This window comes from Oncorhynchus kisutch, linkage group LG28 (genome assembly GCF_002021735.2).
Source record: "Oncorhynchus kisutch isolate 150728-3 linkage group LG28, Okis_V2, whole genome shotgun sequence".
NCBI classification, from domain to species: Eukaryota; Metazoa; Chordata; class Actinopteri; order Salmoniformes; family Salmonidae; genus Oncorhynchus; species Oncorhynchus kisutch.
The window spans coordinates 40,940,362-40,964,057 of NC_034201.2; the positions used below are offsets into that span (position 1 = coordinate 40,940,362).

The 23,696-nt window shown below is 42.8% G+C and overlaps 1 protein-coding gene across 2 annotated transcripts; it reads right to left on the reverse strand.

Moving 5' to 3' along the window:
• Positions 1-3,909: 3,909 nt before the first annotated feature.
• LOC109872805 (Yip1 domain family, member 5) lies at positions 3,910-16,542 on the reverse strand. Of its 2 annotated transcripts, none has more exons than XM_020464145.2 (6): positions 16,447-16,542; positions 14,593-14,715; positions 10,577-10,752; positions 7,123-7,268; positions 6,771-6,952; positions 3,910-6,484 (listed from the first exon to the last, which is right to left on the reverse strand). In XM_020464145.2, exons 2-6 carry the CDS (start codon positions 14,703-14,705, stop codon positions 6,322-6,324), a joined length of 780 nt encoding a protein of 259 aa, XP_020319734.1. In that variant the 5' UTR covers positions 14,706-14,715; positions 16,447-16,542; the 3' UTR covers positions 3,910-6,321. The 2 variants fall into 2 exon arrangements, with proteins under 2 accessions (XP_020319734.1, XP_020319735.1); XM_020464146.2 differs by lacking the exon at positions 16,447-16,542 and adding an exon at positions 15,240-15,260.
• Between the last annotated feature and the right edge of the window lie 7,154 nt (positions 16,543-23,696).

A 23,696-nucleotide genomic window follows, 5' to 3' on the forward strand; every position in this document is an offset into this window, starting at 1 on the left:
ACTGTAACTCCTTGCTAAGAGTTTCACTGGCTGTAGGTGCTGATGTGTTGAGTTTGCAATTATCAGCATACATAGATAGTTTAGCTTCTTGTAAGACAAGTGGGAAATCATTTGTAAAAAAAAAGAGTAGTGGCCCAAGGGAACGGCCCTGAGGGATACCGCACTGTTAATTTCTGATGTTAGAGAAGGTTCCATTGAAACATACTCTCTTTCTATTGGATAAGTAGCTCTCCAACCATGTGAAGGCAGGTGATAGCAAGTTAGTTTTTTCAATGACAAATTATGATCAATAACATCAAAGGCTGCACTAAAATCTAACGACACAGCTCCAACTATCATCTTAGTTGGGCAGGTAGCCTAGCGTTGGACTTGTAACCGAAAGGTTGCAAGATCAAATCCCCGAGCTTGGTAAAAATCTGTCGTTCTGCCCCTGAACAAGGCAGTTAACCCACTGTTCCTAGGCTGTCATTGTAAATAAGAATTTGTTCTTAACTGACTTGCCTAGTTAAATAAAGATACAATAATCAATTTCTTTCAGCCAATGATCAGTTATCTGAGTCAGTGCAGTACAGGTTGAGTGCCCTTCCTCATATGCATGGTGAGAGTATGTAGTTAACTTGTTCTTTGAAAAATAGCATTGTATCTGTTCAAACACACCAAGACAGTCATGAAGAGAGCACAACAAAGCCCATTCCCCCTCAGGAAACTAAAAAGATTTGGCATGGGTCCTGAGATCCTCAAAAGGTTCTACAGCTGCAACATCGAGAGCATCCTGACCGGTTGCATCACTGCCTGGTACGGCAATTGCTCAGCCTCCGACCGCAAGGCACTTCAGAGGGTAGTGCGTACGGCTCAGTACATCACTGGGGCAAAGCTGCCTGCCATCCAGGACCTCTACACCAGGCGGTGTCAGAGGAAAGCCCTACCAATTGTCAAAGACCCCAGCCACCCCAGTCATAGACAATTCTCTCTACTACCATTTGGCAAGCGGTACCAGAGTGCCAAGTCTAGGACAAAAAGGCTTCTCAACAGTTTTTACCCCCAAGCCATAAGACTCCTGAAGAGGTAACCAAATGGTTACCCAGACTATTTGCATTGTGTGCCCTCCCAACCCCTCTTTTACGCTGCTGCTACTCTCTGTTTATCATATATTCATAGTCACTTTAACTATACATTCATGTACATACTACCTCAATTGGCCTGACCAACCAGTGCTCCCGCACGCACATTGGATTACCGGGCCATCTGCATTGTGTCCCACCACCCGCCAACCCCTCTTTTTACACTACTGCTACACTCTGTTCATCATATATGCATCACTTTAACCATACCCACATGTACATACTACCTCAATAAGACTGACCGGTGTCTGTATAGGGTAGCCTTCCACAATAAGTTGGGTGAATTTTGGCCCATTCCTCCTGACAGAGCTGGTGTAACTGAGTCAGGTTTGTAGGCCTCCTTGCCGGCACACGCTTTTTCAGTTCTTCCTAAAAATGTTCAATGGGATTGAGGTCAGGGCTTTGTGATGGCCACTCCAATACCTTGACTTTGTCGTCCTTAAGCCATAACTTTGGAAGTATGCCTGGGGTCATTGTCCATTTGGAAGACCCATTTACGACCAAGCTTTAACTTCCTGACTGATGTCTTGAGATGTTGCTTCAATATATCCACATAATTTCCCCTCCTCATAATGCCATCTATTTTGTGAAGTGCACCAGTCCCTCCTGCAGCAAAGCACCCCCACAACATGATGCTGCCACCCCTGTGCTTCACGGTTGGGATGGTGTTCTTCGGCTTGCAAGCCTCCCCCGTTTTCCTCCAAACATAATGATGGTCATTATGGCCAAACAGTTCTATTTTTGTTTCATCAGACCAGAGGACATTTCTCCAAAAAGCATGATCTTTGTCCACATGTGCCGTTGCAAACCGTAGTCTGGCTTTTTTATGGCAGTTTTGGAGCAGTGGCTTCTTCCTTGCTGAGCGGCCTTTTAGGTTATGTTGATATAGGACTCGTTTTACTGTGGATATAGATACTTTTGTACCACTTTCCTCCAAAATCTTCACAAGGTCCTTTGCTGATGTACTGGGATTGATTTGCACTTTTCGCACCAAAGTACGTTCATCTCTAGGAGACAGAACGAGTCTCCTTCCTGAGCGGTATGACGGCTGCGTGGGCCCATGGTGTTTATACTTGCTTACTATTGTTTGTACAGATGAACGTGGTACCTTCAGGCATTTGGAAACTGCTCCCAAGGCAGAATCAGAGTTGTGGAGGTCTACAATTTTTTTTCTGAGGTCTTGGCTGATTTCCCAATCAAAGAGGCACTGAGTTTGAAGGTAGGCCTTGAAATACATCCACAGGTACACCTCCAATTGACTTAAATTATGTCAATTAGCCTATCAGAAGCTTCTAAAGCCATTTCATAATTTTCTGGAATATTCCAAGCTGTTTAAAGGCAGTCAACTTAGTGTATGTAAACTTCTGACACACTGGAATTTTGATAGTGAATTAATCTGTCTGTAAACAATTGTTGGAACAACTACTTTGTACATGACACAAATGTCCTAACCGACTTGCCAAACCTATAATTTAACAAGAAATCTGTGGAGTGGTTGAAAAACAAGTTTTAATAACTCCAATTGTACATTCAATAAAGTGGTGTCCATTTATACTCTTAGCTCTCACCCCCTCCTTTCCTCAAAGATGGACTTCAATACTTTTCCATCACCCAGGACTTCTTATCAGTCAGGAGAGGCCTGGAGTTATTGGAAGTACACATTCAGAGTCCACTAAATCATTTGACTTCTCATACACGAAGAGCTTGAACCGAACACTACTTTCAAACTCTAAGGATATATAAAAACAATCTATTCATACTGAAAGGATAAAATTATATAAAACAGTAATATACAATGTATTACGACAATATTATGGTCACTACAGCCAATGCGAACTGATATTTATTTGGAGTAAACCTGTCACAAACACTATCAGTATACACTCGGTTTGGTTGAGTGATAACCTGGGTCATGTTACAGGCCTTAGTCATAGTAAGAAGCTTACTCTTTAAAGGACATCTAGATAACCAGTCAATGTTCTGGTCACCAAGAATATAAAGTATCAGAGACCTTATCTAACATCCTACACATATTCTCCCGATACTGACAGTTAGCACTTGGTGGCCTATAGCAGCACCCTAAAAGAAGAGGCTTCAGATGAGGCAGGTGAACCGGCAACCACAGCACTTCTACGTAATTGTCATGAAAACCTCTGAGCTTTACAGGAATATGGCTCTGAACATATACCAAAACACCTCCCCCATAGACATTCCTGTCTTTTCTGTAGATGTTAAATCCTTGTTTTCCTACTGCTGTATGATCGAAGGTGCTGTCTTTAAGTGAGTCTCAGTAATGGCTCATATATTAATATTACCTAAGATTATCAAATACTAATCTCATGAACTTTGTTTCTGAGGCTACGTATTTATATCACCTTACTTTAAACTTTTCCTGGGTAGCTTATGTAAAACTCAATTCATTGATAAGTTGTATTTCTAATAATTATATTTCTGATAACAAAGACGACGTTATACAGTAGACTCAGAGTGAGTGTGGTTTTGGTTCCAACACCCAGTCATTACAGGATGAATTCCAGAAATACCAAACCTTAAAATGTTTTAGGCTGAAAGCATGAGAAATACTAAAATGGACTGCGGGCGGGACGCCACATCACGTGCTTGTAAAAATGATGCAACGGACCATAGATGACATGAGATATTTTATTTAGATAGTGGCAGATAAAACCACCCAAGCAAGACGCCCATCTATAAAGAATTTCCACATGACAAAAGCACAACATCGACTTTGATGTACAAAACAAATGATACAGTATATAAATACTTGGCCATATAAGAGCAGCACTGTAATTGCTCAGTGGCCTTGTGTCCGCCCTGAGATTGAAAGGTTGGGAGTTTGATCCCTGGCCGCATCATACAAAGAGACTAAGAATGGGACACGATGCGTCGCTGCCTGGCACTCAGCATTAAGGAGATTTTTGGGTAAGGCCCTACGATAGACTAGCATCCTGTCCAGGGGGTATACTTGTACGTCAATCTACCTCAGGAGATCTGCTCCTTTGAGCCGTTCCAGCTAGCTCGTGAAAGGCTACTTACTGTATTTACTCTGGGTTTTTTGAAATGCAGTACCCCCTTAACATTTGTTGAAATTGAAAAGCACTCCATTTTCATTGCCGCATTTTGCTTAAGAGGGCAAAAATATAAAAACGCATCCATTTGAGGAGCTCAGGTTTAGCACAGAAACAAATCTATAGGAATAACAAAAAAACAATGACCTTAAAACCCTGTGCTCATTAACAGCCTCTCAGATGACACCTGTGTGTGAAATCAAAATTCCAAAGCCACATTTTAATATCAGTCCAAAGTGAATGGCAAAAGACCGAAACTTTCAACCTGAAGCCAAAAAAAAAAGCCTCAACACATAGCCTACAGCAGGGGGGTCTCCAACCCTCTTCCTGGAGAACTTCCCTCCTGTAGTAGATGGTCACTCCAACTCCAGTTGTAACTAACCTGGTTCAGTTTATCAACCAGCTAACTATTAGAAGGTGCGCTAGATTAAGGTTGGAGTGAAAACCTACAGGATGGTCTCTCTCCAGGAACAGGGTTAGAGTTAAAACCTAAATGATGGTAGCTCTCCAGGAACAGGGTTGGAGTGAAAACCTACAGGATGGTCTCTCTCCAGGAACAGGTTTGGAGTGAAAACCTACAGGATGGTAGCTCTCCAGGAACAGGTTTGGAGTGAAAACCTACAGGATGGTAGCTCTCCAGGAACAGGGTTGAAAACAATAGAAAACTGATTAAATGCAAACTGCATGAAAAGGAGGATTTAAGTTAAGGAGACAAAACTCAGGATCTGTGAGCTCCTTCGTGTGTGGTTTAACAACCTGTAGTACAATACCATTACACAGTGAAACTTAACTTAAGGAAAGCATAGAAATAGCGTACAAATCTACCGCTTCTTAGACTTGCTTTCAAATGAGAATGACAGAGCTATAACTCACATTTCTATGTGAATTTGGTCAGGTCGCCAAAAAGGTTTCATATTTCAGCTTTAATGTGATCAAACTATCATTTTACAATAAAAATAAATGTGCCGGTAAATATGAACAAAAACTAGGTCATGAGGCACACATTAGCTGGTTCCCACTGGTCAATAGAGAAAATGAAAAAACAACATTTTATTTTTTTGGGACATAAATTCTTTGAGTCTGCATGTGTGCAGCTGTCATTATGCAGGCACTGACTGACCAAAGTTTACAATCACACAAGCTGCATAACTAACACACCCTTGACCACATGTAGTTAGCTAAGGAGGCTCACTGTTAGGCCATGCGCCTAGGGCTGGGAAATATAGTGGGGAAGGGCACAGAGCTTTGGTGTTTCAGCAATTTAAAACCATTTCAGCTTTGTAAGATATGTCTCTTCCGAGTTGCAAGTTGACCTCAGAGTACCCAGATGTGCATGTATGCATGAGAGGGCCGACAGAATTAACTAACTGCTCTATTTCAAATCTCCTGCTTCAGTTGAAAAAAATTGAAAATACTTGTGCAAACCATTTTCTGAAGGCCTCAAGGCTCAAATAAATCTAAGAAACAAACATACAGAATAAAGAAGCTTTACATTGAATAGAAGATTCTGTGGTGGTCGGTGGATGGGTCCTTAGTCCTGAATAGAAGGGGTTTGGAATTTATACTTTTGCACAGACCTGTGTAAGCAGGTGTAAAAATGGAATGCAACAGACAGGGTAACTGGTCACACCACTGCGATGGGGGTGCAGCACAGAAGGGCCTCTGACAGGCCCTAAAGTTAGTTGGGTTTGTTGGTCCGTTTGCAGGGTGTAGACCAGTGTTTCCCAATGCCAGTCCTCCAGTACCTCCAATAGCATACACTTTTTTGTTATAGCCGCAGACAAACTGACCTGATTCAACTCAATGAGGGCTTGATTAGTTGACAAGTTGAATCAGGTGTGCTTGTCCAGGGCTACAGGAAGAATGTGTTCTGTTAGAGGTACAGCACGATAGGAGTTGGAAAACACAGTTCTAGACCAGGGTTTCCCCAACTCTGTCCTGGTCCCACCACCTGGGTGCACATTTTGGTTTTGGATTTCTACACAACTGACTCAAATAATCAAAGCTTGAAGAGTTGGTTATTCAAAACACGTGTAGTACTAGGGCAAACAAAGGAAATGTGCCCCAGAGCCCCAGGACCGAGTTAGGGGAACCCTGGTGTAGACCGACAACATTTAGAAGACAGAGATAAGGGCGAAGACCCCGTAGAGGAGGGCACAGGGGTACGCCACCAGAAGCTGCTGTCCGTCCATGGCCAGGGCCGAGATGAAGATCTTGGAAGCAGAGAAACTGCACCAGCCAATTATCGTGGCTGCGATGATTATTCCAAACATGCCTCTGAAAAAGGTAAATAAAGTTAGATCAGTTAATAAAATGTCGGCATGTACCCGGACCACCAAACCCACTACCATTGCAGAAAAAAAATATAGGGAAAACACTGGTGTGGTGAAGATAATTGCACTGTAATACTCCATAAACAAACAAATAGGGCAAAAGTCAAAGGCTGATTATAAAATTTTTGTGCACCACCCGACACTTACAATAAACAGATACGATCTAGTGTAGTGACACAGGACCTTACCATATTGAGCGAACCTCTTCTCAGGCCCATGTTTGTACTTACTGTAAAGACAAGATGACTCCGAAGCTGGCAAGGAGGATCATGGGTAGCAGGCAGTAGCCCAGTACGCTGGCGACACAGCCAAACGACACGCCGGTCATGCTCATTAAGTTGAGGAGGCAGTACATCCCCAGGCAGCCGATGGCACTGATGCCGTACACATAGCCAAACTGGATCTTTCCTGTCTGTAGCAGTTAGACAGGAACATAGACAACTCATCAGCCATCCCCTTTTACATAGTCATCTCTTCCCAGGACAAACAATGTTATATTATAGCACAAGGTCAAATTTAAAATACATATTGATACCATGTAAGTGTTCAAGTGATGTACTGCATCAATAGAATAGTTCTTACTAGAAGTAAGGTGGCTCCGAAGGCCAGACAGAACACCATGGGTCCAGCCAGGTCAGTCTCGTTCATAATGTTACCATCTGCTGCCTTCATGGGGTGGAGCACTGTCAGGGTCTTCTGCCAGATGTGGTCAAAGTTTATGCCTAATTCTATGAGGCATACCCATGAAAATATATTAAAACAATGTCAGATACAAGACAAAGGGTTGGGTGAGAGGGACAACTCATTCATACAATAGTCTGAACAAAAATCTATATACCCCCTAGAATGAAATACACTTTACATTTAAGGAAATTACAAGCCAAGAAATAAGTATTTATGATGAGAACGCATGTCTCCCTATGACACCACTGTATCAGATGAATGGAGTGGAAGATGTATGCCTAGCTCAAAAATAAGATCCTCCCTAGCAGGATGGCCCTAGTGGCTCCTCCCTAGCATCCTTCCTGTTTGGCCCTATCCGGGGGTGTCCTTGGATGGGGCCAGTGTCTCCTGACCCCTCCTGTCTCAGCCTCCAGTATTTATGCTGCAGTAGTTTGTGTCTCGGGGGGCTAGGGTCAGTTTGTTATATCTGGAGTACTTCTCCTGTCCTATTCGGTGTCCTGTGTGAATTTAAGTGTGCTCTCTCTAATTCTCTCCTTCTCTCTTTCTTTCTCTCTCTCGGAGGACCTGAGCCCTAGGACCATGCCTCAGGACTACCTGACATGATGACTCTTTGCTGTCCCCAGTCCACCTGGCCGTGCTGCTGCTCCAGTTTCAACTGTTCTGCCTTATTATTATTGGACCATGCTGGTCATTTATGAACATTTGAACATCTTGGCCATGTTCTGTTATAATCTCCACCCGGCACAGCCAGAAGAGGACTGGCCACCCCACATAGCCTGGTTGCTCTCTAGGTTTCTTCCTAGGTTTTGGCCTTTCTAGGGAGTTTTTCCTAGCCACCGTGCTTCTACACCTGCATTGCTTGCTGTTTGGGGTTTTAGGCTGGGTATCAGCTGATGTACGAAGGGCTATATAAATAAATTTGATTTGATTTAGCAGGATGGCCCTGGTGGCTCCTCCCTAGCAGGATGGCCCTGGTGGCTCCTCCCCAGCAGGATGGCCCTAGACTGCAGACCCATTTAGTGCACACAGCTGGGTAACTCGGCAACTCTGACTTAGAGACTTTCCCGTCTCAGGGGGAATGCAACACGGATACAGAACAGATCTCACTAAAGATCTAAAAGTTATACAGCTGCACCATTGAGATCATCTTGACTGGCTGCATCACCGCCTGGTATGGGAACGGCTTGGCATACGACTGCAAGACACTACGTCCCAGTACATCACCGGGGCCGAGCTCCAGAGGAAAGCCCTAAAAATGTTCCAAGACTCCTGCCACCCAAGGCATGTACCGTTCTCTCTGCTACTGCACAGCAAGCAGTATCGATGCGCCAAGTCTGGAACCAACAGGACCCTGAACAGCTTCTATCCTAAGCCATGAGAAGGACTAAATAGTTAACCAAATAGCTACCCAGACTACCTGCATAGACCCTTTTTGCACACACTTATCCAATATGCTGCTGCTACTGTGCATTTTCTATCCTGTTGCCTAGTCAACTTATCCCTAACTATATGTACCATCTAGCTCAATTACCTCATACCCTTCCACTTCGACTTGGTACCCGTGTATAATGCCAGGTTATCATTACTGTGTATTTATTCCTACTTATTTGTATATTTTTCTCTTGTTGAGAAGGGCCAGTAAGTAAGCATTTCACTGTTCGTGACTGGGTGTTTACGAAGCATGTAACATAACATTTGATTTGAAGACATCTGAAACCCATCATAGCGCTCCCCGACTAGAGGTCGACCGATTAAATCGGCATGGACACCAATTACATTGCAATCCGAGGAAACTGCGTGGCAGGCTGACCACCTGTTAAGCGAGTGCAGCGTCTAAAGGACCTTGGCTCCTTGCATCCACAAGGTAAGTTGTTTGCTAGCATTGAACTTAAGATTGTTAACTTATTTTAAAAAACTATCACTAGTTAACTACACATGGTTGATGATATTACTAGTTTAACTAGCTTGTCCTGCATTGCATATAATCAATGCGGTGCCTGTTAATTTATCATCGAATCACAGCCTTCAACTTCACCAAACGGGTGATTTAACAAAAGCGCATTGCCAAAAAAAGCAATCTTTGCACAAATGTCAAACATCAATGTCTTGTTTAAAATCAATACACAGAAGTATATATTTTTAAACCTGCATGTTTAGTTAAAAATTCATATTAGCAGGCAATATTAACTAGGGAAATAGTGTCACTTCTGCATTCAGTGCAAGCAGAGTCAGGGTATATGCAACAATTTGCTTGGTTCGTTGCGAAATGTGAACAAATTTGCCAGAATTATACATAATGATGACATAACATTGAAGGTTGTGCAATGTAACAGAACATTTTGGACCGCATTTCACTGAAAGAATCAACATTTTGTTTTCGAAAGGCTGGTATTTCTGTGTGCTTATTATAATTAAGTCATGATTAGATAGAGCAGTCTGACTGAGCGGTGGTAGGCAGCAGCAGGCTCGTAAGCATTCATTCAAACTTTACTGTGTTTGCCAGCAGCTCTTAGCAATGCTTGAAACACAGCGCTGTTTATGACTTCAAGCCTATCAATTCCAGAGATTAGGCTGGCAATACTAAAGTGCCTATAAGAACATCAAAGGTATATGAAATACAAATGGTAGAGAGAGAAATAGTCAACGCATCATAATTCCTATAACTACTACAACCTAAAACTTCTTAACTGGGAATATTGAACCACCAGCTTTCAGATGTTCTCTTGTTCTGAGCAAGGAACTTAAATGTTTGCTTTTTTACATGGCACATATGGCACTTACTCTCTTCTCCCAACATTGTTTTTGCGTTATTTAAACCAAATTGCACATGTTTCACTATTTATTTTTGAGACTAAATTGATTTTATTTATTATATTAAGTTAAAATAAGTGTTAATTTAGTATTGTTGCAATTGCCATTATTACAAATACATAAATAAATAAAATATCCGATTAAAATCTGCACCATTAATGTTAATATCTGCTTTTTTAAACTCCAATAATCAGAATTGGCGTTGACAAATCGTCGGTCGACCTCGACCCCTGACCTCTGCCCACTCTTTCACCTTGAGGAAATTCCAGTGTCTTTCATTCCCCCAATCAATCCCAAGTATGAAGCCCCCATGCTCTGGCCCCCATGCTCTGGCATAGGTCTGAGAGTATAGGATCCAATCGAAAAGCTCCACCTGGCTTCTGATAGATCACATGGAATTTGTGCCATATTGCTTAAAACGAGCCAATCCTCTCAGATCAACAAAGGTGCCTAGGGAGGTGGATGAAAGGGCTTGATTTGGGATAAAGCATTCTTTACCATCCCTTTCCCCTATGGAGTCTCACCACCGGGTTATCCTTACCCTCCAGCAGCGGGGGCTCGTCGTCAAAGCTGCTGCCATACATGGACTGCGTGGGGGAAGGTGTGAAGGCCGGTGTGGGCTGGTAGATCTGGCCGGTGTAGGGCTGCTGAGGTTGCATCATCCCTGGGGCTGCGTATCCCATTGGCTGGGAGTAGTCATACTGACCATATTGACCCCTGGGGTGACACATAGGAACACTTCTCAGAACCCCTCCAAGGCTTTATTAAACACAAACATGTCACATCTCAAGCTAGTAAGCAACATGGGAACAGAACTAACAAAACTGGCCCTTGCGAGAAATTGGAGACAGGCTTTTCTAAAGTGTAGCTATTCTCAGATCACAGTGAGTTAGAAAAGTGACTGATCAAATCAACGTTTATTGGTTGCATACACAGATTTGCAGATGTTCTCAGGTGCAGCGATACTCTAGCGTTTTTAGAGCCAACAGTGTAGTAATAATACCTAGCAATACAAAACGCACATAAAGTCAAGTAAATTAAGCCCCTTTGCTTCCAGAACAGACCGATTTATTCGGGGCATGGAAACATTGCTCAATTGGTATCAAGAGACCTAACGTGCGCCAGGAAAACATTTCCCAAACCATCACCCCACCAGCCTGTACTGCTGACACCCCTACCTTGTCACAACATAACTGATTGGCTGAAGTGCATTAAGGAAAGAAAATCCACAAATTAACTTAACAAGGCACACCTGTTAATTGAAATGCATTCCAGGTGACTACCTCAGGAAGCTGGTTGAGAAAATAACAAGCGTGTGCAAAGTTGTCACGGCAAAGTGTGGCTACTTTGAATATATATATATTTTTAAACACTTTTTGGGTTACTACACAATTCCATGTGTGGTATTTCATAGTTTGATGTCTTCACTACTATTCCACAATGTGGAAGAGAGTAAAAATAAAGAATAACCCTTGAATGAATGTGCCCAAACTGGTACTGTAAATTAGCAAAATATTCTGAAAACATGTTTTTGCTTTGTCATTATGGGGGGGTATTGTGTGTAGATTGATGAGGAAAAATGATTTAATCAATTTTAGAATAAGGCTGTAACGTAACAAAATGTGGAGAAAGTCAAGGAGTCTGAATACTTTCCGAAGACAGTGTGTGTGTATGTATACACACACACTCCGGCGCCATAGACTATTCTCTCTGCTGCCAGAGCGCCAAGTCTGTGTCCAGGTGGCTTCTGAATGGCTTCTACCCCCCAAGCCAAAGGACTCCTGAACGGCTATCTATATCTATACATAATCTCCATGAGATAGCCGAGAATAAATTATATATATATATATATATATATATGAGATAGGAGTCCTATGGCTTGGGGGAAGAAGCCGTTCAGAAGCCATCTGGATAGAGATATATTCCCCCCCCCCCCCCACCATTCAGTATATACACAAAGTGGGTAAAACAATACATAAACATTATTAAAGTGACCAGTGTTCAATGACTATGTACATAGGGTAGCAGTCTCTAAGTTGCAGGGTAGAGTACCCGGGTGGTTGCAGGCTAGTAACAGTGACTACGGTTCAGGGCAGGGCACTGGGCGGGGGCCAGCTAGTGGTGACTGTTTAACAGTGATGGCCTGGCGATAGAAGCTGATTATCAGTCTCTCGGTCCCAGCTTTGATGCACGGAGGAACTTGAAGCTTCTGAACCTCTCCACTGCGTCCCTGTCAATATGGTTGGGGCATGCTCTCTGCTGTGCAGTCTCCTGTAGTCTACGATTAGCTCCTTTGTTTTGTTGAAGTTGAGGGAGAGGTTATTTTCCTTGTACCACTTCTGTCAGAGTGCTCTCCTCCTCACTGTAGGTTGTCTCATTGTGGTTGCTAATACCTCATTTCAGGAAGTGATGTCACTGAGTACTGCCATATATATATATATATATATATACACAGAATACGGATGCCTGAAGAAGACCCAGGTGTCAAAACGTTGTTATAAATAAACATAACCTGGGAGCATGACCAGCAGTGTGCAGCGTTTTCCTTTCTGTTTTCCATGAGTTTGACTACAACTCCAGCACCTTGATGTGCGTATGTTCTTCAGCTTTAGTAAACAGGCCTACCACTGTTTGGTCATCGGCAAACTTGATGATTATGTTGAAGACATGCGTGGCCACACACTTATGGGTGAACAGTAGGGGCTGAGCACAAGGGGCTGAGCAAGCACACATGCGGGGGCCCCCCTGTTGAGGATCAGCGTGGCAGATGTGGTGAAGGTAGGCAACAACACTTGAGGTCGGCCCATCAGGAAGTCCAGGCCTGCCAACCGTGTCAAACTTTTTAGAGTACCAGACGCAAGCTGGAAATTGGATATTCATGTGCTTAAACATTATGGATCACACCTGGTTCAGTTCAGTCCATTGAAAAGGTATTTACAAAACAAATAAAATATTCATACTGCTAAGTACAGAACATATAAAATATACGTTTTGTGGAATTAGCACAGATTGTATGTTTATATCATTACATGTTCAGTGTAGAATGGAGATAATGATCTGTTTTTCTAAGCACATGCTCCCAAGTTTAGTCTCTATAGTAGAGGAACGCATGTCACCTCTCAAACAGGGCCAGCTCACAAGTATTGGCTTTTTAGACACGGTTCCTAAATCAACACTAATAGCTAAATCATTTTGAAAACATAAAAACAAAAACAAATGATTGCATCGACACAGACCGCAAACTGGTTACGCAAAGCTTAAGTAGGCTACCTCAAAGGGAATCTGACCGCTGTTCGCTATAAGAGTCTGCTGTTTCAGCCTATGTAAAGGTGCCTATTAGATTTCTTTTCAGCACATACATCATTTCAGATTTTCAAAATGGATAAAATCTCAAATCTAGTGCAAAGGCATTTTAGAAGCATTACCTCTTTAGCTAATACCTGACACTCAATCATTCTCCATCACGCAGTCTTCTAAACTCCCCACTCCATTTAATGCCAAGATATTTATATTTATTTGACTTTTGTTATGCTTTTTGTGACGTGGATCATAATTAGTTAGTCTATCAGGATGCGTGATCCTCGTAATGTTACGTGGAAAATACAACTAATGGGACGCAGAATTAAATGTATCAAACTCGCACAAATTCAACCAGTTATTTTTCGTATTTGCATTTCATTTCTTTCACTAGCAAATGCGAGTGAACTGCTGGCACTTAAGAGCCCACTGAACGTCCATCTTCTGTTCGCTAACGTTAGCTTGAACCAATCAGTGTTAACCTTTCCACAACACACAGAGTCGATAAGGGATTTGTCCATGTGTTTACGTACAGCCGAGTCGGAAGACTCAGCATCACAAAAAACAGGAAGGGCAGACACTGGGGTAGCTACATCGAATAATGATGTATTAATCTCCATGTCCATCGACACAAACTCTGTACATGTCTACCTGTTGCAGCTCGAGAATCGGGATGTTAGATTTATTTTTCATTCAAATGTAAATAAATATATATGTATTTATATAAATAATCAGGCCCTATTCATTTCTGCGTACTTTTAACTCGGATCTCGTACCTGCCTACATGAACAGAATTGCGTAGTTGGTACGCAAAATGCGGACATGTTGGCAGGTCTGCAAGTTGCACAGGGAGGGGTTCAGACCCAGAGCCCTGAGCTTAGCGATGAGCTTGGAGAGCACTATGGTGTTGAAGGCTGAGCTGAAATCGAACAGCATTCTTACAAAGGTACTTCTCTTTTGGAGGTGGGATAGGGAAGTGTGCAGCACAATGGTGATTCCTTCATCTGTGGATCTGTTGGGACGGTATGCAAATTGTAGTGGGTCTAGGATGTCGGTTAAATCTGTTTTTCTGCCTCTGAACAAGGCAGTTAACCCACTGTTCCTAGGCCGTCATTGAAAATAAGAATTTGTTCTTAACTGACTTGCCTAGTTAAATAAAGGTAACATAAAAAAATAAAAAAAGGTGGAAGTGATACGGTCCTTAACTTGCCTCAAAGCACGTCATGATTAATGCACTGCTAACAGGTTGACAAAACTTACTGTTTGTAGGGATCTTCTGTGTTACTGTAGCCATATCCAGCAGGTTGCCCGTGGTCATCTACACTGTAGCTGGACTGGTAGAAATCTGTGTTGAGGTTGTCAAACCCTGACATTTCTGACAGTCTGCATAAAACAAATGGTTCATATAAGACTAGTAAGGCTAGAGGAGAAAATTGTCAACAGTATTCAATAGATGGCATAGCACAGCTTCTTGACGCATAGGTATCTAAGGAAGTTCTTGTGTGTCTGTTATTCCTGCCCTTCATCCTTTCAAGTAACTAGCTAAATCAGATTAGCCTAGTGAGATGGCAAACGTTAGCTAGAAACGCAGCGTCATGGGGAACGCCATTCGCCAACTTTCAAGACGTGAATCCATCTGAACAGTGACATTGATGTTGTGCAATCATACCGAACTCTGGAAGCGTTTTCATTTGGGATAATAGCTAGCTAGCTGCTACATCGCTATCTGGCTGGATAGCTAACAGCTAATAATGTCGGTGCAGCGAAGATACTATTCACCAACACCTTCGCCTGGAAACCCAAAATTGAATTCTACGTCGGGCAGAAATTAATATTTGAATCAGGAAAGTTCTCTCTCACATCCTCTACAAGTCACAATGTTGAATAAAAATATATTTTAACTTTACCAGTTGTCCGTGCGGTTGGTCCATTTGGGGGTAGGCATGTGAGACAATATTCACTGGAAAGTAATTAAATGAACGTTTTAAAGCGCTGGTAGTGCATTTACATTTCTATCACCTGAAGCATGGCACAATATTAAAATATAGCTGGTGCACGAGTTTACTTTGTTCTGCTCGCATGTTTCAGGTATAGAAATCTGAACACACTACCAGGCTTTGAAAAGTTTATGTAATTATACTTTCCTGTGGATATATTGTTTCACATTCCTACCGACAAAAAGGGCCATCCGCACCGACAACCAGTAAAATACGTGAAAATAATGAAGATATAATTGCATTCAACAATTCTGACTTGTAGACATGAGAGGTAGCTTTCTTGATTCAAACGATGATTTCTATATCGTGGAGAAATTAACGTAATTCAATGTCTGGTTTCCAGGACACTAACGTTTTAGTTTGTGGTTGACCTCTTTATTTTACTGCTAGATTAGCAAATACTGTATTTACGTTTCTTACCAATTTTAGGCTGCATTTACAGGCAGCCCATAATAATTTTTTATTACACCAATAGGTCTTTTGACAAATCACATCAGATATTTTTCAGAGCTGAACTGATTAAGAAAAACGCCAAATTAGTGAAAACAAGATCAGAATTGGTCTGCCTGTGTAAAAGTACCCAGGCAGATTTAGCTTTAATCAGGAGTTCAATGAAATTATAGCTAACTAGCTAACGTTCGTTTTTTTAAACTACGCAATTCGGCACCGGGCTCGTTACCTAACGGTAAAGTTATTGTTGGGTAACATTAGTTAGCGAACTAATTTTGTTAGCCAAAGTAGTGACCAGCTAGCCAACCAACAGAAAAAGGTGCTAGGTAGTTTGCTAACGAGGTCAGCTAGCTAGGGCACAGTTAACGTTAGCCAATAATAATGTAGCGAAATGTTAGCTAAATTAAAACGATATCTAGCTAACTCGTTAATTCACTAAAAACGGTGGTAGCTACCTAATTATCAGCTAACTATGCAAATTTATTTAAAGTTAACTGGCTGCTGCCTAGCTTAGACTTAGAGCAGAATGTCAGAGTGGCTGGTACGTTAGCTCGTTTATAGCACAACTGAAAACATACTAAATTAATGTGGGCCTCAATAAAATACTTAATCAAGCTATATATATTTATGTACTATGGCCTTCACAAAGCAATACTAACTGTTTTACCTGCAACGTAGAACAATTCTACTCTGGACTCCGCCAATTTAGCTACGTGTCAAGAGAATAATATCAGCAACACTAAAACAGTACTTCCGGGTCCCGAATTCCGAACATTTAAAAAATAAAAGTCCTCCACGTAATAGTAGAAAAGTGTAAATAACCTGTATTTCTTCATGTCATATAAAAATATGAATCCCATATTTAAGTGACACACGCATTATGAGACACACATAGACTGTAAAGTCCATGCAGAATAAGAGCACCTCCTCCCAGCTGCCCACTGCACTGAGGCTAGGAAACAATGTCACCACCGATAAATCCACTATAATTGAGAATTTCAATAAGCATTTTTCTACGACTGGCCATGCTTTCTACCTGGCTACCCCTACCCCGGTCATCAGCCCTGCACTCCCCACAGCAACTCGCCCAATCCTCCCCATTTCTCCTTCACCCAAATCCAGATAACTGATGTTCTGAAAGAGCTGCAAAATCTGGACCCCTACAAATCAGCCGGGCTAGACAATCTGGACCCCCACTTTCTAAAATTATCTGCCAAAATTGTTGCAACCCCTATTACTAGCCTGTTCAACCTCTATTTCGTTATCGTCTGAGATTCCCAAAGATTGTAAAGCTGCCGCGGTCATCCCCCTCTTGAAAGGGGGAGACACCCTATTCCCAAACTGCTACAGACCTATATCTATCCTACCCTGCCTCTCAAAGGTCTTCGAAAGCCAGGTTAACAAACAGATTACCGACCATCTCGAATCCCACCGTACCTTCTCCGCTATGCAATCTGGTATCAGAGCTAGTCATGGGTGCACCTAAACGATATCATAACCACCATCGATAAAAGACAATTCTGTGCAGCTGTATTCATCGACCTGGCCAAGGCTTTCAACTCTGTCAATCACCACATTCTTATCGGCAGAGTCAACAGCCTTGGTTTCTCAAATAACCGCCTCGCCTGTTTCACCAACTACTTCTCTGATAGAGTTCAGTGTGTCAAATCGGAGGGCCTGTTGTCCGGACCTCTGGCAGCCTCTATGGGAGTGCCACAGGGTTCAATTCTCGGGCCGACTCTCTTCTCTGTATACATCAATGATGACGCTCTTGCTGCTGGTGATTCTCTGATCCACCTCTACGCAGACGACACCATTCTGTATACTTCTGGCCCTTCTTTGGATACTGTTAACAACCCTCCAGATGAGTTTCAATGCCATACAACTCTCCTTCTGTGGCCTCCAACTGCTCTTAAATGCAAGTTAAACTAAATGCATGCTCTTCAACCAATCGCTGCCCGCACCTGCCCGACCGTCCAGCATCACTACTCTGGACGGTTCTGACTTAGAATATGCGGACAACTACAAGTGCCTATGTGTCTGGTTAGACTGTAAACTCTCCTTCCAGACTCAGATTAAGCATCTCCAATCCAAAATTAAATCTAAAATCGGGTTCCTATTTTGCAACAAAGCATCCTTCACTCATGCTGCCAAACATACCCTCGTAAAACTGACCATCCAACCGATCCTCGATTTCGGCGATGTCATTTTCAAAATAGCCTCCAATACCCTACTCAACAAATTGGATGCAGTCCATCACAGTGCAATCCGTTTTGTCACCAAAGCCCCATATACTACCCACCATTGCGACCTGTACCCTCTCGTTGGCTGGCCCTCGCTTCATACTCGCTTCATACCCTCCAAACCCACTGGCTCCAGGTCATCTACAAGTCTTTGCTAGGTAAAGCCCCGCCTTATCTCAGCTCACTGGTCACCATAGCAGCACCCACCCGTAGCACGCGCTCCAGCAGGTATATTTCACTGGTCACCCCCAAAGCCAATTCCTCCTTTGGCCTCCTTTCCTTCCAGTTCTCTGCTGCCAATGACTGGAACGAATTGCAAAAATCACTGAAGCTGGAGACTCATATCTCCCTCACTAACTTTAAGCACCAGCTGTCAGAGCAGCTCACAGATCACTGCACCTGTAGATAGCCCATCTGTAAATAGCCCATCCAACTACCTCATCCCCATACTGTATTTATTTATTAATCTTTCTCGTTTGCACCCAAGTATCTCTACTTGCATATTCATCTTCTGCACATCTATCACTCCAGTGTTTAATTGCTATATTGTAATTACTTTGCCACCATGGCCTATTTATTGCCTTGCCTCCCTTATCTTACCTCATTTGCACACACTGTATATATACTTTTTCTTTTGTATTATCGACTATATGTTTGTTTATTCCATGTGTAACTCGGTGTTGTTGTATGTGTCGAACTGCTTTGCTTTATCTTGGCCAGGTTGCAGATGTAAATGAGAACTTGTTCTCAACTAGCCTACTAGGTTAAATAAAGGTGAAATAAAATAAAATATATATATTTGGGTTTTAAAACATGTTCTAAGGTCAAATAAATGTCCCCAATGCAAATCAATGTATCTGAAATACATATTAGCTTATAGAGCATAAACTATTCTAGGTGCTGCAGTAAAAGTATTATGGGGAGTACTCAGTAGGGTATGGAAAATCTATATTTGGTGTCATTTCACGGGGCTCTGAATAAAACGGAGTGCTGCTGGACTTTTTCTGTGGTCAAAATGCTTACAATGAGGTGCCTGGACACCAGAGTATGTGAGAGGAGTTGAACGGTCGATAATCCCGCACATCACTCATGGTGCTCCACATCCAATGCTAAAAACCGTTCTGCACTCACAGGAAAAAAACTGCAGCTCCGAATTCACTCCATTCATTAAAATCACAATTTAACCAACACCCATCAATTTTTGTGAATACCTGGAGCTACCATATGATTTGAGTAAAAAGTATTAGAATAAACATGAAAAGGTGAATGTAAGAAGAGCTCATCATTTCAAATAGGCTACATGTCATATTAAACAGCATATAAACACTAAATAGGTCAGGAGTCAGACAGGGAGCCTAAGAAGGAAGGAAAATGTATTATTTAGGGTATATTATTTCTATTATTTCAAGGCTATAGCCTACAAAGAAATGCATTGTGAAGTATTTGGGAGTGCGACAACAGGCTGGTAGGGACATAAAGCGCTCACCAGTTAAACAACATTTCTTTGTATTAAAACATTATGGATTATAAATTGCCCATACAGGCTGTGACTTAGAATTAAATACAAATTAAACAAAACATGCCTTATTAGGCTCAGTGCCCTTGAATTTATTTTTAAGAAACACGAGTTTCAGTCTCCTGCGATGGTGCCTGGAGAGTAGGCCAGCAGCAGAGAATAACTTCTCCACTCGCAGAGCCCTTGGGGATGCAAAACACCCTTCAGAGCCCTTGGGGATGCACAACACCCTTCAGAGCCCTTGGGGATGTGTCTTTTCAGATTCCTCAATGATTCTTTAGTTGTGGACACTACATCACCGCACTCTCTCTCTTGCTCTTGGTCCTCATCTTAGTAAGTCACCTTGATTTTGCACCTTTTGTCTTTTGTTTCTTTATGAAAATATTTTGCGAACTCCATAACAGTAGCTAAAGCAAGGGCTATAGCAGCACACACGTAGACTACAAATGCATACTGGGCCGGGCATGTCCTGAGATCGTGAAGTGAGCGCTACTTGGAGCGCTACTGGAGCGAAATTGGAGCGGGCGAGAAGGCTGAAGCTAGCCTTTTGGAATCTCGCTCTTCGCTCCAGTCAAATTGGGTGTGTTCTGCTCCTCTCTCTTTACGCTCCTGCTCGGCTCTGCTCACATACTCCGCTGGATACTACATAGTAAAAATATAGCACTGTACAGGAAAAATGATTATTTGTGCCGATGTTTACGTTTTTCTTTCAGTAATTGCAGTGACTTGATTTCCAAAAAGTTATTTGTGTTGTTCAGACTTTATGTATCTCGTCCAATCACACGCTTCTGATCTGAGCAGCCAAACATCAGAGGTCGGCATTGGCTATTCATTCCCTGAGCACCTTATATACGGCACTATTATGTCATGACAATGCAAGTTGGTCCCTCTCTGGAGCTTGATCCTTTTCTGAGTGACTGAAATGTTAGGATATCGAAAATGTACTACACAGTAAGGATTGGACTCTTCAGTCTTTCATGCAAATAGGCCTACCCATGAGAATGCTTTGAAGTACAGTAACTACCTCATCTCTCCCCTTCATCACGAGTCAATGTAAACACACAATTATTATGATTTGTACGCCTAAACCCTCCAAAATTTGACTCATCTGACAAAACACATTTCAGTGTATCCTCGCTTATTTCAACTTCAACCTCTCCAGTTAAATGCTGCTTATCTGATTCAGTTTTCATAGAGTTTAAGATTGCCTCATCTGATAAACCTCTACCACAACTTTCTGTATCTTGGGTTTCTGAGATTTGATTGAGCTGCACCACTGACACTCCATCATATGACATCTTGGCTACATCAGGATGAAAATCAGAAGCATGTTCTTTATCATCAAAAGTGTGTACATTTTGCACTCTGAGGGTCTTCGCTGAGCAGTTGACAATCCCTCATTTGAACTCTCCTCAGGCAATAGGTTCTGAACATGAGCCTCATTTACATTCTCTGTTTGTAATATTTTGTTTTGTTTCACCTCGTCACTAGTAATAGAATATATAAATGTGTCTCAGTCATACAGGTATGACAGTCCATGATTGTTGCAGTCTTTGAAGCAGTTGGATTCTTAACTAATCACCTGCTAATAACCTGTATTTGGCACACCCATTAGTGCCATTAGTGCAAGGCAGTAGTGCTTGAAAGTCGTGTATGGTATGGCGATTTATTTCACACTAGGGTAAGCAACAACAACAACAACAACAAAAGTTAAGGTGTTTTATTTGTCCAACTGATATTAAACACAAAACAGTCAATTAATGTATTGTTTTGGAATGAATATAACATGCAGGATTAAATGTAAGCATTACAAGAACAACCAAATAATAACCAGCAGGCTGCTCGACACAGCCCCCCCTGGAAAACTGAACACATTTGGTTCGTAGAACCCCAACTGAGTATTATCCACTCCAGTTTATTTGAGACAGGTAGTGACGTTTTGTCTTTACCAGTGTGTCATCTGGCAATGACTAAAATATGCAATCACATTAATATGCTTATGGGCCACATGTTTGATACATACAGTATTTGGAGATAGGCTTAAAAGGGTTGCTGTCCGTGGTGCTGATCAAATCAAATCAAAGTTTCCACCTTACAGTGGAATGCTTACTTACAGGCTCTAACCAATAGTGCGAAAGAAAAAGGCGTGTGTGTGTGTGTGGGGGGGAAAGTAAAGAAATAAAACAACAGTAAAAAGACATTTGAAAATAACAGTAGCAAGGCTATATACAGACACCGGTTAGTCAGGCTTATTGAGGTAGTATGTACATGAATGTATAGTTAAAGTGACTATGCATATAAGATACACAGAGAGTAGCAGCAGCGTAAAAGAGGGATGGGGGGGGGGCACACAATGCAAATAGTCCAGGTAACCATTTGGTTACCTGTTCAGGAGTCTTATGGCTTGGGGGTAAAAACTGTTGAGAAGCCTTTTTGTCCTAGACTTGGCACTCCGGTACCGCTTGCCATGTGGTAGTAGAGAGAACAGTCTATGACTGGGGTGGCTGGGGTCTTTGACCATTTTTAGGGCTTTCCTCTGACATCGCCTGGTGTAGAGGTCCTGGATGGCAGGCAGCGTTGCCCCGGTGATGTACTGAGCCATACGCACTACCCTCTGAAGTGCCTTGCGGTCGGAGGCCGAGCAATTGTCGTACCAGGCAGTGATGCAACCGGTCAGGATGCTCTCGATGTTGCAGCTGTAGAACCTTTTGAGGATCTCAGGACCCATGCCAAATCTTTTTAGTTTCCTGAGGGGGAATAGGCTTTGTCATGCCCTCTTCACGACTGTCTTGGTGTGTTTGGACCATTCTAGTTTGTTGGTGATGTGGACACCAAGGAATTTGAAGCTCTCAACCTGCTCCACTACAGCCCCATCGATGAGAATGGGGACGTGCTCGGTGCTCCTTTCCCTGTAGTCCACAATAATCTCCTTAGTCTTGGTTACTTTGAGGGATAGGTTGTTATTCTGGCACCACCCGGCCAGGTCTCTGAACTAGGCTGTCTCGTCATTGTCGGTGATCAGGCCTACCACCGTTGTGTCGTCAGCAAACTTAATGATGGTGTTGGAGTCGTGCCTGGCCATGCAGTCGTGGGTGAACAGGGAGTACAGGAGGGGACTGAGCATGCACCCCTGGGGAGCTCCAGTGTTGAGGATCAGCGTGGCAGATGTGTTGCTACCTATCCTCACCACCTGGGGGCAGCCCGTCAGGAAGTCCAGGATCCAGTTGCAGAGGGAGGTGTTTAGTCCCAGGTTCCTTAGCTTAGTGATGAGCTTTGAGGGTACTATGGTGTTGAATACTGAGCTGTAGGCAATGAATAGCATTCTCACATAGGTGTGCCTTTTGTCCAGGTGAGAAAGGGCAGTGTGGAGTGCAATAGAGATTGCATCATCTGTGGATCTGTTTGGGCGGTATGCAAATTGGAGTGGGTCTAGGGTTTCTGGGATAATGGTGTTGATGTGAGCCATGACCAGCCTTTCAAAGCACTTCATGGCTACGGACGTCATTTAGGCAAGTTGCCTTTGTGTTCTTGGGCACAGGTACTATGGTGGTCTTCTTGAAGCATGTTGGTATTACAGACTCAATCAGGGACATGTTGAAAATGTCAGTGAAGACACCTGCCAGTTGGTCAGCACATGCCCGGAGCACACGTCCTGGTAATCCTTCTGGCAAGTTGACCTGTTTAAAGGGCTTACTCGCGTCGGCTACGGAGAGCGTGATCACACAGTCATCCGGAACAGCTGATGCTCTCATGCATGCCTCAGTGTTGCTTGCCTCAAAGCGAGCATAGAAGTGATTTAGCTCATCTGGTAGGCTAGTGTCACTGGGCAGCTTGCGGCTGTGCTTCCCTTTGTAGTCTGTAATGGTTTGCAAGCCCTGCCACATCCGACGAGCGTCAGAGCCAGTGTAGTATGATTCAGTCTTAGCCCTGTATTGACACTTTGCCTGTTTGATGGTTCGTCACTGGGCATAGCAGGATTTCTTGTAAGCTTCCGGGTTAGAGTCCTGCACCTTGAAAGCGGCAGCTCTACCCTTTACCTCAGTGCGAATGTTGCCTGTAATCCATGGCTTCTGGTTGGGGTATGTACGTACAGTCACTGTGGGGACGACGTCCTCAATGCACTTATTGACAAAGCCAGTGACTGATGTGGTGTATTCC